Here is a 17,332-nt window from a genome sequence, read left to right on the forward strand (position 1 = left end):
TTAAAGTCTATAAAGTTCTCACCCTCAGAACTAAGGATGTTATGATACTCTTCGGGTGGATATTAGAACCCGTATCTTCACTATTGTTCAATAAAATGCATTTTAATCACATCGGTGGACATTTTCCTCTAGAGTCTAGACTCTAGTATGTAATCACACAGTGTAATACAGCTCTCCGCCGATAGGCGCGTGTAGTTGAAAGCACTCACTGCCTCCGACCTATATCACGTGATCTAACACACGCACACACACACACAGCAGTTACACTACACAGTGACCTCTTCTTGCTAGCTTGCTAGCTAGAGCAAAAATAATCGCATCATAATATTAATAATATTAAACACATAGAGCTTTTAGGTGTTCATGCACCAACAGCATGTCTGCTGCTCAGGAGGCCAAACACCCTGCAGGAGAAACAGGGGACTTTGGATACGAACTGTTCCCAGACAGGAGTCAGAAGGGGGTGAATAAACCTGGGACTGGGTCTTCTTCATGGCTGACTCAGAACCTGCTCACTTTCAACAACAAGTGTCAGGTCATGCTGCACTTTGCATTGGAAACCAGTGAGTGTATTATATTGTTTATAGCTTATTATATATATATATATATATATATCATTTATGATGAATTCCTTTTGTGTTATTTGGCTGGAACTCCCTCTAGGACCCCTGGGGGTTCCCGGACCCCCACTTTGGGAACACTTTTTTGGAAATCAATTCAATTTCAATTCAAAGGAGCTTTATTGGCATGAGAAAACAGCCCTAGAGAATGCACTCTGTGATGTTACATATATTATATATACCAACCTGCACATCAGGAGCAATTAGGGGTTCAGAGTCTTGCTCAAGGACACTTCGACACCAACTCTGGGGGAGCCCACAGTGATTGAACCGGGAACCTTGCGGTTCCCATCCGGCCACTCTACCCCCATTATCCCCTTCCTCCCCAGAGTCCCCACACACACAAACAGGAACAATTTTGACGTGGGTTTTGACATATAATAATTTGATAATTATGCGCAAGATTGGTATCAGCCGATCATGAGAAAAACAATCGGTGCTCGGGATCGGCCCCAAAAAAACGCTGATCAGGGCAACTCTATACTGTAGCAGAACTTGTGTTGAACTGTTCTTTCCTGTGTTCTTTTTTCTTACAAACTGTTAATAAAGTATTCAATCAATGGATCTCTGTCTCTCTCTCTTTAGGTCCATATGCCAAACTACTGCTCAGAGCCATGAACAGTTCAGGATGGTAGGTACCCGGCTTCTACTTTTGGGCGGCTGTGGCTCAGGAGGTAGAGCAGGTCGTCCAATGATCCATGGGTCGGCGGTTCGAATCCCGGCTCCTCCTCCTGTCCACACGTGGAAGTGTCCTTGGGCAAGACACTGAACCCTACATCGCCTCCAATGAGTCGGTCGGTGTGAGCTCGCCACCGTCGGTGTGTGAATGTGGGAAGAGAGGACGCTGGCGTCGACTGTTCGCCGCTTCACCTCCCAATGTATGAATGAATGGACCATTGTAAAGCGCTTTGAGTAGGCACGTAGTGCATAGAAAAGCGCTTTACATGCAATTCATTATTATTATTTAGCAGCGCATCAACAAAACAAAACTAAATATTTCTTTATCAAACATGTGAGATTGATTTTTCTTTATGACTCTCAAGCTACAACAAACTTGACTGTCCTATAGAGCGCCCCTTTCTTGGCCCAGAAGAGACGTTTCTTAAAGTATTTATTTAAAGACCTGTAAGCCTCAGACAAAGCTAACTCAGCTCCTGGCAAAAAAATCATGACAACAAACACAATTATTTTGGGCTGAACAAATTATTAGACCGAAAAAAAAAGAGCAGGGTACAACACTTTTTATTTATTTTATTTTAAAAAGTGAAATCATGGTGTTGATATAATAAAACTGTCCTCTCTCTCTCATGTTTACACAGCACGGTGTTGAAAGACCGCCATTTCTCCTGTGAAGACTGCGACGGGAGTGTCAGTGGAGGCTTTGACGCCGCCTCGTCCCAAGTAAGGAACACGTCCGTTAGGGGTGGGCGGCATGTGTATAGTATTGAATAGAGGGTATGCGCATGCTTAAAGTGAATGGCACATCGAGTGGCAAAGCAACATGCAAAGTGAGTTTAACATTGTTTAATGTCGTTTAATGCAATCAGATAGGACTTTTCTGTGTGGACGTATGGGCTGTCAAGGCCAGAAAGTAGTTTTTTTTGCCACTCAGTAGGCGTTCCTGCATGATTTCCTGTTTTTTCGCTATATATAACATGTATATAAGTGCATATTTATATGTCACTAAATGTTATGATGAATTGAACAAGGTGGACCCTCTTGTAAACAAGTCCACTCACAGTTAACAGGTTTTTTTTATATTGAGTTGTGCTTGAAATGTATACTGTAATTCTACAAACTGTTAATAAATACTTCAGTCAATCAATCAATCAATCAATCAATGGATGGTGTGTTTCAGATTGTCCTGTGTCAGAACAACATCCACCAGCAGGCCCACATGAACCGGGTGGTCAGCCACGAGCTCATCCACGCCTTCGACCACTGCAGAGCTCACGTCGACTGGTTCAACAACTTCAGACATCTGGCCTGCTCCGAGGTCAGCCCTTCTACAAAATGTCTTCTAAATCGTGACAGTTTTCTGAAAAAACGCCGACCGCCATCTGAAAATATGTTATTCCAGGGACCGCCCAGAAGCAAAGATTTGAGTTAAAAAACGCTCTGAAAGAATATTCAAAGATTTGCGCCACATTTTCACGATTTTTCTACAAGCTTGTAGCACGGCACCGAGATCTGCTATTTCAATAGCTAAAGTATAACATAAGGCTTAATACACCAAAAGGGGTTCCCGTCGTGAATGGGTTAAAAAAGCCTTCTGTTTTGTTTTAATTGTATTTCTTATTTTATTTTCGCACAGTACGGTTGTCCGAGTGCATGTGCTTCGCTGGATCCCCGAACCGAAATGTGTCTGTTTTCCAACTGGTTCAACAGTGTTGATGTTGATTTAGTTTTAGTCATATTTTAGTCACCTGACATGTTTCAGTGTTAGCCTAGTTTTAAATCTACAGTTTACTTTGTCGACAAAACTGCATTTTGTCAGGCCTTGATGGCGCCGTAATAATGGCAGATTTTACACTTGGTCGCATGCTGAAAATAGCTGATCTACATGCGCTGTGAGCTTGTAGATCGGCTGTTTTCAGACCGTAACACCAGAGCACAACCAAACATAAAATGATCTCTTCTCCACTACAGTCCCTCCCTAACATTTTACTCTAGTTCATTTATGTGTTGACCAAATTGTCAGTTTATATGTATATAGTCATAGTTTTAGTCATCAAGGCTTAGGTTTTATTTAGTTTTGGTCAGTGGGAAATTAAAAGGTACATTTTCCGTCATAGTTTTAGTTGATGAAATCAACACTGCTGCTACTCTCGGCAGTGGCTCAGCGGTAGAGTGGCTGGATGGGAACCGAAAGGTTGCCAGTTCGAACGTGGGCTCCCCCAGAGTTAATGTCGAAGTGTCCTTGAGCAAGACACTGAACCCCTGATTGCTCCTGATGTGCTGTTTGGTGCCTTGCATGGTTTCCGCCGCCATTAGTGTGTGAATCTATGGGTGAATGTAATGCACATGTGATGCACAGTCTGTGTAAAGCGCCTTGGTTAAAGGCGCTATATAAATGCACCATTTACCATTTTACTCTCCACAGTAAACTCTTTGTTTGTTTTCAGATTCGAGCAGCTAACCTCAGCGGAGACTGCACCTTCAACAATGAAGTTGCCAGGTTCAACGTGGGCTTGAAGCAACATCAACAGGTACTGAGAGCTGGATTCCAGCTCAGCTGATGGTACTGTATTGTTGCGTTCCACACGAGGCAGATGCAAACATCACAGCATCGTTGTCTCTTTGTAAAATCTGTTTCCCACGCGGTCGTAGACGTCGTCAAGCGTGCGTCGGCAGTGACGTGTGTCGAAGGCGCGGCGGCCGGTGGGGTAGAAAAACAACAACAGTTGTAGCTTTGCATCTGGAAGTTGAAGCCAGCTCAGCTTCAATTTGTAGCCTTGTATCTTTTGCAGCAGCTACAAACATCTGATTTGCTTCACGTCGTTGACTTCCATTGACAATGAATGGCGGCAGACTGTATGTTTGCATCTGCTCGTGTGATCGCACGGGCATATGTCCAGGATACAGTTCTTAACATTCACCCGTGTTGAGTTGGCTAATGTATCGGCCATTCTTTGACTTTCGATTATAAAAAGAAGAAAAAAATCTAAAAATAGCAAGCTCAAAATGCATCGTGTTGTGAGCCTGCAGATCTTACATTTTTGAGAAATTTTAAATAGTTCATTAACCACCGATCAACCAGCGTCCCGTGTCTCTTCTGTCTAAATAAAGCAACGCATATAAAAACCAGACCATACACAAATTTATATTATTTCTATATCCATTATTGGCACTATATGAATCACTTCGTCTATCGTCTCCTAATCGTTTGCATTTCTCTTGCGTTGCCAGGAGTGTGTGCGTGGACGCGCCTGAGCCACCCATGTGTTAATCGTTTGTGTCTCTCTCTCTTGCGTTGCCAGGAGTGTGTGCGCGGACGCGCCTGAGCCACCCGTGTGTTAATCGTTTGTGTCTCTCTTGCGTTGCCAGGAGTGTGTGCGCGGACGCGCCTTGCGTTCCATCCTGGCCGTGAGGAAGATCAGCCGAGAGGAGGCGGAGAAGGTCGTGGACGAGGTGTTTGACACGTGCTTCAACGACCACGCGCCGTTCGGACGCATCCCGCACAGCACGAAGGACGCCAAGTTCGCCTTCAGGGACTACGAGAATAGAGATCGATACTACGCCAACCTCTAACGTCGAGCGCACTTACGTTTTCATTTCCAATGGTGCTTTTGGACAGCCGTGTCGACAAAAGTATGGCCGGCCGATGACCACAATACCCAGAATAATCATATAAACTGAGTGTGAATTGCCTTTAAAAAAAAGGGAATCCTCCGAGGCTACTCTCCTGTGGAAAATTCTTAAGGAGAGACCAGATGAGATTTTTATTTTGTCGTGGATCTTTGGACAAACATTCTGTGTCAAGTAGGGATGCACCGATATGGACATTTACCGATATTTAAAATAACAATTTAGCCGATATATGTTTATTTCGTTTTTTGTTGTTTTTATTTCCCCCCTTTTGTGCTGCCAGGGAGACGAATACATCTTCAATACAATAACTAAATGTTCAGAATCTACAGCTTGGTATAGACTGCAGATAACCAACATAGAATCTACAGCTTGGTAGACTACAGATAACCAACACACCAACATAGAATCTACAGCTTGGTAGACTGCAGATAACACACCAATTATTGTCAGTTTTATTTGCCTGCAGATTTTGACCGATAACGGCAAATATGGCCCGATACCGATACATGACGGGTGCATCCCGATAGTGTAAAGGGATTACGCAGCTGTAAAGGTGGTTTTACGGCTGGCGTGGAGGCATTTCTGTGAGCGAATGAATGCACTGCTTCATAATATTATAGAGCGCTGGACGAGAATGACATATGTTTGTATAACGTCACCTTCTTAAACTAAATAATTGCCTATGTTTTTGCCTAAGTCACACTCTTGAGATAGGCCATTTTACTAAACGTGACGGGATCAGCATGATCCTTTTCAATTAGGACTGTGGTGATTCTTACCAGAGATGGTCGAGTGTCATGAGGAGGTTTAAGAAGGTGACCATAAATTATGAAAATAAGCTCTGCAGCAAATAAAGGCTTAGACATTTTGTATAACAAGATCTTCACAAATCAATTAAGATGTGAGAACCACATGCAAATATTGTGTACACATTTCATGTGTGATGTATTGATGCCTGATGAAAATCCAATATTGCTAAGTCACTTTAGGTTTTAGGACTACAACCTGAATCTCTGTAGCGTTCTACTGCCTAAAGTTTTGACCTAAAAGAACAAGAGGCCTGTAAATAGTGCTGTGTGCTTAACTTAAATAAAACCAACTTGTTTAGAAATTAAACTGTGATTCATACGAAAGCTGGTTTTGTAAATTGATTACAATTTAATGTGTTTGAATGCTTAACCTTGTAATCGACCAGAGATACTTTAAATTAGTATGCTAGGTGTTTGTGGACATTGAAGTGATGCACATCAGCGTCCGAGAGGAACAGGCACTGTCAGATCAGTTACGCAACTTTTGGGAAATCCCTTGGAATCCACATGAAAGAAATGCATTCGGAGAAGGAAGACATTATGGCAGTGTATCCCAAGCCGTGCATATCCACGGCTTCCCAAGCCGTGCATATCCATGGATATCCCAAGCCGTGCATATCCACAGCTTCCGAAGCCGTGCATATCATTTCTAGTTAATGTCTGCATCTCTTAGGGCCCACAGTCATGTCCACAGCATCAGCCTCAAAAGTCTAAAACGTACTAGGCCTGCAGTACTGTAGTACCACCTCAGTCCTTTAGATGGCAGTGGTGGCACACTGAACACCACCACATCAGGATAAGACTTGTTAAGACTTTCAAAGACAGTCACTGTTATATTAATCTGAGTTCCCAGAAGCTTTCGCCACTAGGACTGTTTTATTGATTATTGTAATTTAATCCGTTTCTTTGAGTCCTGTTTCAGGTGGATGTCAGCCAGGCCGTTTATAAATTATATGGCCGAAGTTACGACGCAGTATTAAATAAAACTTGAATGCTCTAAAGATCCATGTAAAACTGGAAGCTTTTTTCCCCCCTCCAAGATGTGTAAAAAAAAAAAATAATAATAACTAACATTTTAATTAAAAAAAAAAACAGATCTGTGTTACCCTGGAAGAAGGTAAAAATTATTGTCAAACATCTGCATCAGCCCACTTAGTTTACAGAGTCATATTTGGCTCTGCACCTGGGCAGAGTACAGTGTGAGAGTGGTGACAGTAGCGTTGGCTCATGGTTGGCTCCCATTGTAACAATGGAATGCGGAAGTGCTCATTCTATCTCAATGGGATGGATAGTTCCAATGTTTGCAGCTAGATCAAAGCGCGTCGCTACTCTCCTACTCTGCTCTGCACCTGGGATGAGGAACGGAACCTTTGTTTGCAGCAGGTGTTTCCCGACGCTCCTTTTTAAGGTTCTCCCTTTTCCCTCCCCTCAGAGTAAAACAATAATAACAACTTATATCTCCTAATGTACGGTTTAATGTTGTTTATGTGAAGAGAGTCAGAGACTGTGGTGGGTTTAAACGAAGACTTTGAGTGTTTAATGTGGAGTTTATTGAATTGAAGGAAGAACCGTAGAATTTACAACACAGAAGCTTGTTTTGTTGTTAATTACATTAATTCCAACTCGAACAACACATTTCCAACGTTGGTTTAATACTGGGTTAGTTTCTTGACAGATACACTATTGGACTTTGGTGAAGGCTTTTGTAAACTTTGTTTATACGGCCATTTTACTAGTTTTATTTAATTTATACTTTGGTGCTGAACAAACATTTGCATTTATAATATTTTTTGTATTGATACTAGGCCTATACTCTCTTTATTATTTATTGCAAAAGTATACGTTGTGTTTGAATGTATTATTTGAATATGCTAATCCTTCATAATAATTAAGTGGTGGGGAAAAAGGTAGGCCTACAGTACATGTTTTACTTAAGTAAAAGTATCATTACTCCGTTAAAAGTAAATGTCTGGAATTCAAAATGTGTGAAAGTACAAAAGTATTATTTTCAATGTAAATATTAACTACCAAAAGTAAAAGTACTCATCATTATGCACACATATATTATTCACTGAAAAGTCTGCCATTCATTTAACCCCCATAGAGATTTACACACATGGGGACAGCTGGAGAACATGGCCCAGGACCGGGATGTCTGGAGAGCTCTTGTTCGTGGCCTATGCCCAAAGTTGGGCTATAGGCTATAAGTAAGTAAGAGATTTACACAAATATTTATAAGCCTAGAATCAAACCATCTAGGATTCTGGTGTATCATGACCATAAATCCTGTGATATTGTGAAGGAGAAAAAAAAAGAAAACGCTAAACACCATATTTATTAAATGTATAGTCTCGTTGCTCTCGGGAGGAAACCTCTTAAATCCATTTTTGAGTTTAAAGCAACTAACTCCACCACCTCTCCCCCTCCAATGGAAGTAATTGACAATATATAAAGTTACAACACCAACTTTGATGAGGCTGTATTGCTTTGTTTAAAGGTTTTCTTAATTTCCCGAAAAATTTGTATTTTTCATTTCCTGAACAATTAACATTTTGGAGTTATGAGGTTTCCTCCCGACAGCAGAGATATCATAATATAATAAAATATTCAAACATGTTTTTTTCTTCACAAAATCAAAGGTTTTATAGTTCCGAATCAACTTCCGATTCACCAGGAACCTGCATGGCTTGATTCAAGCTATAGGCTTAAAATAATTGATATGAATATTTGATATAAATCTCTGTGGTTGAAAATACATTTTAAAATAGGGGTGCATTTTGCATCCCAAAACGCAGTTTATAGTTAAGGGACACAATAAAACAACGACCTCTGCATCCACGGGATGCACTACTGCACTGTTTTTATTTATTTATTTGTTTGTTTATTTTGCTAGCTTTAGTTATAATAATTTATTCTTCTGTTTTCTACATAAATATAACCACATTATATTACTAACCATAATGAAATGGGAGTTAAATGCTGCAATTTGTAAAAATGGCAAAATATGACTCCTAACGTCGTTGAAGTGGGACTGGGACTCATTTCTAAAAGACCATCCCTGCATCCTGGGACTCATTGCATTGAAAACCTATTTACATCACTGCTCTGCTCTATTGTAGGAGTGCAGCACAAGAACCGATGGACAGATGAACCGATGGACCCCGGGTGGCAGTGATGTTTTTGTCGACTAAAACTAAGACGAAAAATGTTCGTCGACTACCTTTTTTCACTGACGAAAACTAAATGAAAACTAAGCTATGATGACTAAAACTAAGACTAAATGTATTGACAATTTCGTCAACAGATAGAAACTAGACTAAAATGTTAGGTAGGGACTAGTGGACAAGAGATCCAGTATAAGTAATTTTACACTTGCATGCTGAAAATAGCCCCCTCACCTGTATAATTCCCAACCTCTGACAATTGATTGCCATGGCAACCCCACACCTGCCATTTGATTACTTAACCAGTCCACCTTTCACAGTCAGTTTGCGCTCTTCAGACACAGACCGGCCGCAGGCAGACCTTCGCGCACAGCCGCAGACAGTTGAAGTTGAAGCCCGACGTCATTCCGGTTTTTTAGACAGCTGGTGGATGTAAAAGAAGCTCCACCTCCGCGTCAGTCAGCCGCGGAGGTGGAGCTTCTTTTCCATCCACCAGCTGTCTAAAAACCCGGTTTTGAAGCTGTGCGCCGCCGAAAACGTGCGCGGCTGTGTGCGAAGGTCTGCCTGCGCTGACAGACAGACAGACGGTTAAATGGGTGCTATGACAACGGGTATTGCATACTAAGGTTCCCAACTAGGCCAGTGGCACAGGTCTAGTGTAGTATAATTATATACTGTACCGTGTCAGAGAAGGATTATATATATATGTATCTAATGTGTTGTTCACCTTCAGCTAAGACCCGGCCTCTCCCACTTAGACACTCCCACTTGGACACTTTCCAGCCAGGCTCATTCATTCCAATGTAAATATGGATTTTACACATTAAATACTGGTTCATTTTTGGAACCTAGACCTTCAAAATCTCTTCCAAATCCGTCCATATGCACTGGAAAAATATGTTCTTTTTTAAAACAATGTTTTATCATTATAGGAAAACTATTGGTGGAGAGGTTTGTCTATAACCCATGTCAGGCGCTTAGCTGTGATTGGAGCAGTTTGGGGAGGGGCTTATAGCTATAGGTCAATTGTGTCACTGTATATGCTGTCGTAGCCGTTTGCTATTGTTTTTGTGCATAATTAGTGGTTCACCTAATTATCAACGGTTCACCTAAAGTGGACATTCAGTCGTGAACATGTTTGTCCCCAAACGCACGCACGCGCGCGCACACACAGACACACACACACACACACACACACAGCGGAACCTAGGGGTTGTCGGTCCCTTCTGTTTCCTCTGTCAGGGTGCGACGCCCCCCCCCCCCCCCCCATCCATAAGAATTCACACACACACAGGACTGTAGGATCAAAAGAGGAACATGGCTGTAGGAAAGACTTTCAGATTCTTAGTGGCTGGTTATTATTGATTATATATTATTTAATATTGTGGCATGTTCATTGTTTAGAATCCGATGAAGACGTGATGCAATAAGGACTAGTGTTGATTTTGACAGCGCATTTAGATTTTTAGTTTTAGTCGTAGTCTCTTGAATAGCTTTCATTTCGTTTTTAAGTCACATTTTCGTCACCTGGAATGTTTTACTGTTAGTCTAGTTTTAGTCGACTAAATATCATGAGATTTTATTCGACTAAATCTACGGTCGACTAAAATGTATTTTGGCGGGCATTGATGCTGTCGTAATGGCAGATTTTACACTTGCTGAAATTAGCCGCGTTGCGAGCTTACAGTAGATCTGCTATTTTCAGCATCCAACCAAGTGTAAAATGACTGTCTTATGCTTATACTGGATCTCTTCTCCACTAGTCCATTTTAGTCTAGTTTTTATTTGTTGACGAAATTGTCCATATATTTAGTCTTAATAGTTAGTCATCATGGCTTAGTTTCCATTTAGTTTCTGTTTAGTTTTCGTCAGTGAAAAAAGGTAGTCGACGGACATTTTTCGTCATAGTTTTAGTCGACGAAAACAACACTGATGTGAGGACACCTCCAGGGACACTGACCACAACAATGCCAGGTAGGCCAGGATTTCACTAACCTTTTCATGTCAAGGACCCCCAAATTGACACAATAATCAGCCCGCGGACCCCTCATTTGAAAAGATATGCCCCATTACATTAGAGAAGATTTTTACGGCTCTAGCAGTGATGGTCAACCTGTTTAATTTCAAGGACCCCCAGTTTGACATGCATTGGGCTACGGACCCCCCATTTAATGGCATTTCTATCTCTGGGACCCCCAATTTATATTGTAAAATCAATGTTCATTTATAACTCAGAGAGTGTTCTGTCAAAGTGGTTGTTCTTGTCAAAGTGGCGCCAGGCAGCGTCATGTTGACATTTAACAACAATACACCTGATTGTAGACGAGCTCAGGTTGTGATCCACTCACTGAGACTCACACAGACGCTCTCATTCACGTTGGAAACGGGCCCTTTATAATGTACCCCGTAAGGGTCCATTTGGTTACATTTGTAGTACGTGCACTTTCAGAGTTCTAAAGGAACACCGGAGTATTTTATTGTACTCTCTCTCTCGGAAATGGATTTGCTGGTGTCGCGTTTGCTCCTGGAGTGTCTAACCAGTTTGCTCCTGGAGAGTCTAACCAGTTTGCTCCTGGAGAGTCTAACCAGTTTGCTCCTGGAGAGTCTAACCAGCGATCCGGGGTAATATAAGGGGTTGACACTGTGGCAGGAATACAATATTAAGGCATGTGGTTGTGGAGTTTGCTTTTGGAGTTGCCCAAACTGCAAGTGCACATTTGAGTGAGGAGTCTGCTATTAACAACACGAGATAAAATAAGTAATGTTCTTTTTATTATTACCTACTGGTAATAATACTGGCTCCTACTGGTACATACTGGTGCTCATTAACGTCACATAGGTGAACGTCACATACTGTAGGTGAACACATAGGTGAACACGAACACACAGACATTGCTGTTCCTTGGAGTGGTTGCACCACTCAAAAAGTGTATCGGGACATCCCTAGTTGGAACCGTCTGTCTGCCTGCCTGCCTGCCTGCCTGCCTGCCTGCCTGCCTGCCTGCCTGCCTGCCTGCCTGCCTGCCTGCCTGCCTGCTTGCCTGTCTCTCTGCCTGCCTGTCTCTCTCTCTGTCTGTCTCTCAGACGGCGCCAGTATTGTCCGCAGCATTCCCAGAGGGTCCGAGCACTTCCTGCTTCCTATCACGCCCACTTCTGAATCTGAACACACACACACACACACACACAGCGTTTGTTGTTGTTGTTTTTTTTTTCTTCTTTCATTGAGCCGTTCCTTATTGTCATCGTCGTCGCTAAGTCAGGCAGCAGCAGGCTGCGTTCCATACTGGCATACTGTACATACAGTGGTGGGAAATTAACTCAAAGGCTGTACTGGAGTAAAAGTATCAATACTTCAATATAGAACGGAATTCAAAATGCACTTGAGTGAAAGTACAAAGGTAGTAGAAAGTACTGCAGAAGAATGTCCCACAGAATGTCCCACTTACTATGTGGTATCTTTGCAGTTATTGAACGTTTTAAGGAGTTTTAATTATTCCATTAGATCATTCAATTATATGAATGATTGTGATTCTATCACGAGATTAAGAGGTAAGACTTAATTGAAGTAGAGTCTCTGCCTCTTCGCCTGGAAAGGAGCCAGCTTATGTAGGTTCGGGGCATCTGGTTAGGATGCCTCTTGGGCGTCTCCCTAAGGAGGTCCTCGAGGCACGTCCCACTGGGAGGAGACCCCGGGGAAGACCAAGGACCAGATGGATTATATCTCCACTGGGAGGAGACCCCGGGGCAGACCAAGGACCAGATGGATTATATCTCCACTGGGAGGAGGCCCCGGGGCAGACCAAGGACCAGATGGATTATATCTCCACTGGGAGGAGACCCCGGGGCAGACCAAGGACCAGTTGGAGGAAACACGTAGACTCACTGGCCTTGGAACGCCTCGGGATCCCCCAGGAGGAAGTCTGGGAGCTCTCTGGTTGCCCCCCGCGACCCGACTACGGATAAGCGGTTGAAGATGGATGGATGGATGGAAGAGTGGATAAAAATTATAGTGCGATGCATCATGTTGCAAAGTTCTTTCATTTCAAAATAAAGGCTGCATGGAAGGCCCTCTGGTTTCCTCTCTAAAATCAACGGAACAATTTGACCTTGAAATATGCATTTCTTATCGCGATGGCCTGCTAACATTACAGACATTATTTACATTAGTCCTTTGCCTTCCCGACACACGGTGTGTGGACGTGTTAATCTTTCCTTTTCTTCCTTCCACAGTCCGGCGTGTTCCTCCACCATGCTCGGAAACATAACCTGGGACAGACATTTACCGCAACGTGAAGGACTAAGGAAGAGAATGTAAGTCTGCACACATTTATTTTCAAACACGATTCTTTGATATCATTCTGATAGTGTACGGGAGGGAGGTAAGACGCATGGATGTTGTGAAGCCCTTATTCATGAACTCACTGAGACCTGCAGACCAGATTCTACAAATCTGAATAAAACCTAATGTTTCTGTCACTGGTGCTCAAACGGTTCTCATCTCAAAATGTTTTGTTCCAGCGGTTGTTTAAGAGCGTCTGCTAAATGCCCAAATTGTAAATGGCCAATGAAAACACTGCGTTGTCGGGCGGGGTGACAGCCAATGAAAACACACTTGTTGGCGGGGTGCAAGGCTGTCACTCAACAACCGGTACGGCGGGTTTCTGTCTGTCAGCGTGACGTTAACGTCCCGTTCATTCATTAGGCTGTCTTTGTTCCTCTTCTTGTCTTTTTGGACAGGTTTCAAAGAGCCCCGCCCCCTTCCAGCCAGGAAGATGACCATATTTAGACCTATGATATCCAGCAGAGGTGAGGGAAAAAATATCTGTCGCTTATAATTGCAGGCCTAATACATCTTGTAATAATATAGTTTAACCCATTTTGGGAGGGAACCCCTTTTGGTGTTTTAAAGCATTATGTTATACTTTAGCTATTGGAAAATAGCAGATCTACAAGGTCTGCTGCTATAGGAGCTTTTTCTGCTATTTCTGAAAAATCACGAAAATGTGCCTCAAATCTTTGAATATATATTAGTGAACATTTTAACTCAAATCTTTGCTTCTGGGGGGGTCCTGGAACAACATATTTTCAGATGGGGGTCGGCGGCCAATTTCATATGTTTGATGTGTGTGATAAAGTGTCTGATAGATGCCTAAATTGTTGCTTTCCACCACTGTGCGCGTCCACACGGCCGTGGATGATCTGCATTAGAAACACTTCATTTCCCAGGGGTCCCCTGGGGGAGGCAGCGGCTATGGGATCCTAGTGGTGGTCCCTGGGGTGGAGGGGACGACCACCTGGGATGACCCAAGACCCTGTGTGAACCTGGGGGGAGAGAGAGAGGGAGAGAGAGAGAGGGAGAGAGAGGGAGACAGAGAGAGAGGGAGACAGACAGACAGACTGGTCCAGTGCTTACAGTGAGTCTCTCTCTGACGCCCTGTGGAAGTCCTTTCCGCAGCCCTCTAGCGATTTTCTCACTCCTGTGCGAGTGTTTACAATTCCCAGCAAATAAACAAAACGACGTAACTACTCACCGACACAAAGCCCTTGGTAAAAGTCTATTCTCGAAGCTGGGAAGCATCTCAGGTCCCCAGCTTCTCTCTAAAATGAGAGAAGCTGGGGACCATTTATTCTACTATGGCATTTCCGGGTTTTGCCTGCGCCGATCTGGTTGGATTCATTTTATTTAATGATTAAAATAGTGCATTTTAGAGAGAAGCTGGGGACCTGAGATGCTTCCCAGCTTCGAGAATAGACTTTTACCAAGGTCTTGCAGGCTTTGTTTCGGTGAGTATAGTTACGTCGTTTTGTTTATTTGCTGGGAATTGTAAACACTCGTACGGGAGTGAGAAAATCGCTAGAGGGCTGCGGAAGGGACTTCCACAGGGCGTCAGAGAGAGACTCGCTGTAAGCACTGGACCAGGGCTAACATACCGGGACGCCGAAACCAGACCGAAACAAAGACGGGGCAGCGAAAGCGAGACAGACGGGTAGGTTGTGAGACAGACGGGTGTGCGGCGATCAGGGCGACAGTCGACGTTGACGAATGGCGGCTTAGGTTCCTCCTGTGTGTGGGAGGAGGGGGAGGAGGCGAGGGGGAGGGAGGGCGTCAGGGCATAGAGAGGCAGCGAAACGAACGCACCCAAAGACGGCATCACTTTAAGCCAGGCTTGCGTGGCATGTAGAGCAGAGTGAATACTATGGCCATACAGTAATTACACCAGATCTCTAGAGCCATATGCAAACAACCAGCTGTTTAAGTGCCGGCGCTATGAGCTTGTAGATCTGCTATTTTAGGAGAAAAATGTGGCGCAAATAATTGAATATATTCTTTCACAGCATTTTTTTGGGGGGTCCCTGGAACAACATACTTTCAGATGGGGGTCCGGTGGCCAAATTCATATAATATGTGCGGGTCCTTGAAAGGAAAAATTGTTTGAAGAATCACTGATATAGAAACATGAGGTTTCTCAGAAAATGATTGATGATTTTAGAAGACATTTGTAGACTCAGCCTCAGGTCTCAATGGGTTAATAATAGATTGTGACAATAACGTGATGCAATAATTTAACGTGCCGTTAACTCAACTGTGTTACATGATGTACTAGCATTTATTATACTGCCGTTGATTGGCTGTCGTCCGGACGAGATTACACAAAGGAAACTTGTATGTCGAGTCCCGTGTAAAAATGCTGAAGGTCTGAGCTGACAGCGACGTGTTTGCTTTGCTCTCGAGCGTGATGCGCACACACACACACACACACACACACACGCATGCATGCACGCACGCACGCCCACACACACACACACAGCACCGCGCCACAACATTAACCCATTTAGCACGGGAAACGCATCTGTGTCGCTTAGCCGTTGTTTTAAACTTTAGGCTGTTGAAAAATAGCAGATCTACAAACTCATATATTTTTTATGAAAATCGTTGACTGAGTGAAAAAATGAGTTACAAAATTGTGGGATGAAGTTATATATATATATATATATATATAAAAATCGTGAAAATGTGGCACAAATATTTGAATATAGCCTATATTCTCTCAGAGCGAATGTTTTTAACTCAAATCTTTGCTTCTGGGTGGGGGTGTCCCTGGAACAACATATGTTCAGTTCTAGGGTGACCAGACCATGTTCAGTTGAGGGTCCAGTGAGGGATACAGTACATATAACATTTTGGGGGTCCTTGAGATTAAATAGTTTGAGCACCACTGACATACATTAGAAACATAGGGTTTTTCAAGAAAACCCTCATGATTTTAAGAAGACATTTTTGTAGAATCTGGTCCTCAGGTCTAGATGGATTAATCACAGGCCGGCTTTACTTTCCCACACGGCCAGCAGGGACCACCTGATTCCCAGGGGAAGAACTCCAGGGACCACCTGATACTCGGGGGGGGGGGGGGACACGGGGGGGGGGACACACGGACGACAGGCGTGTGCACACATAGTCATCAAAGGGGGCTCGATCCTTTTCACCCCGTCTGTAAAAACAACTGTCCTCTCCAGACCAACGAATGCAGCATTTTCTTTACACGGTGAAATTAATGCAAATCCCACTCCTCTCCTTTCCATGCCATATACTGTACGTACCCGAGAATTAATTAGCTTTTTTCCCTGAACTCAATCTGATCTTGAGAACGCAGCATTTCGCGTTGAAAGAATTTGCTTTTCAAAAATCCATGTCGTCGCCCCATCTCCAGTATAGGCAGTATAGTGTTGATGAATTGAACAAGGTGGACCCTCTTGTAAACAAGTGTAATGCTGTATTTATTGGGTCGTCTATACTGAGTTGTGCTTGAAATGTACTGTAATTCTGCAAACTGTTAATAAATATTTCAATCAAAGCCAACTGGGGCGTGGTCGGTCGCGCCGGGGAAAATAGCCGATCTACAAGCTCTCTACGAGCTTGTAGATCGGCTATTTTCTTCCAAAAAGTGCATGCAATGCCCTCTTACTGTACTTATCTGCCCCTGCCTCCCGTAACACTCTCTCTGCACGTGTCTGTCAGCAGGGGAAGTCCTCCTGGATGAATGACGGTGAGTCCACATCGAGCCAGAAGAGGCACACTGACTGCAGGCTGCAGGGTGAGTTCCTTTCTTTGGTTACTTTTATTTACTTTTTTTCTCCCCTTTTTTGCCAGTTTCCTGCAAGGTTCAAAAGGTTGTACTTTAAATTGTTCCATCTTTTCTTGTGCGCATGGTGCATAAGAGAGTACAACTTTATTGTTTCATGTTGTGTACATGGTGCATAAGAGTACAACTTTATTGTTCCATCTTGTGTACATGGTGCATAAGAGTACAACTTTATTGTTCCATCTTGTGTACATGGTGCATAAGAGTACAACTTTATTGTTCCATCTTGTGTACATGGTGCATAAGAGTACAACTTTATTGTTCCATCTTGTGTACATGGTGCATAA

At 43.1% G+C, this 17,332-nt stretch overlaps 2 protein-coding genes across 2 annotated transcripts in view; both read left to right on the forward strand.

The window, feature by feature from the left end:
- Window positions 1–264: 264 nt before the first annotated feature.
- Window positions 265–6,064, forward strand: atp23 (ATP23 metallopeptidase and ATP synthase assembly factor homolog). Its single transcript, XM_080757892.1, has 6 exons — window positions 265–563; window positions 1,206–1,251; window positions 1,940–2,021; window positions 2,479–2,616; window positions 3,746–3,829; window positions 4,668–6,064. Exons 1-6 carry the CDS (start codon window positions 377–379, stop codon window positions 4,869–4,871), a joined length of 741 nt encoding a protein of 246 aa, XP_080614018.1. The 5' UTR covers window positions 265–376; the 3' UTR covers window positions 4,872–6,064.
- Window positions 6,065–10,788: 4,724 nt separating this feature from the next.
- LOC308311231 (chloride anion exchanger-like) overlaps window positions 10,789–17,332 on the forward strand; it is a 44,718-nt gene continuing 38,174 nt past the window's right edge. Inside the window, exons 1-4 of the mRNA XM_080757876.1 lie at window positions 10,789–10,878; window positions 13,135–13,219; window positions 13,642–13,710; window positions 16,922–16,997. The gene's annotated coding sequence lies outside the window, so the exon portion shown is untranslated. The remainder of the gene's footprint in view (window positions 10,879–13,134; window positions 13,220–13,641; window positions 13,711–16,921; window positions 16,998–17,332) is intronic.

This window comes from Protomyctophum bolini (genome assembly GCF_963924005.1).
Source record: "Protomyctophum bolini genome assembly, chromosome: 23".
NCBI classification, from domain to species: Eukaryota; Metazoa; Chordata; class Actinopteri; order Myctophiformes; family Myctophidae; genus Protomyctophum; species Protomyctophum bolini.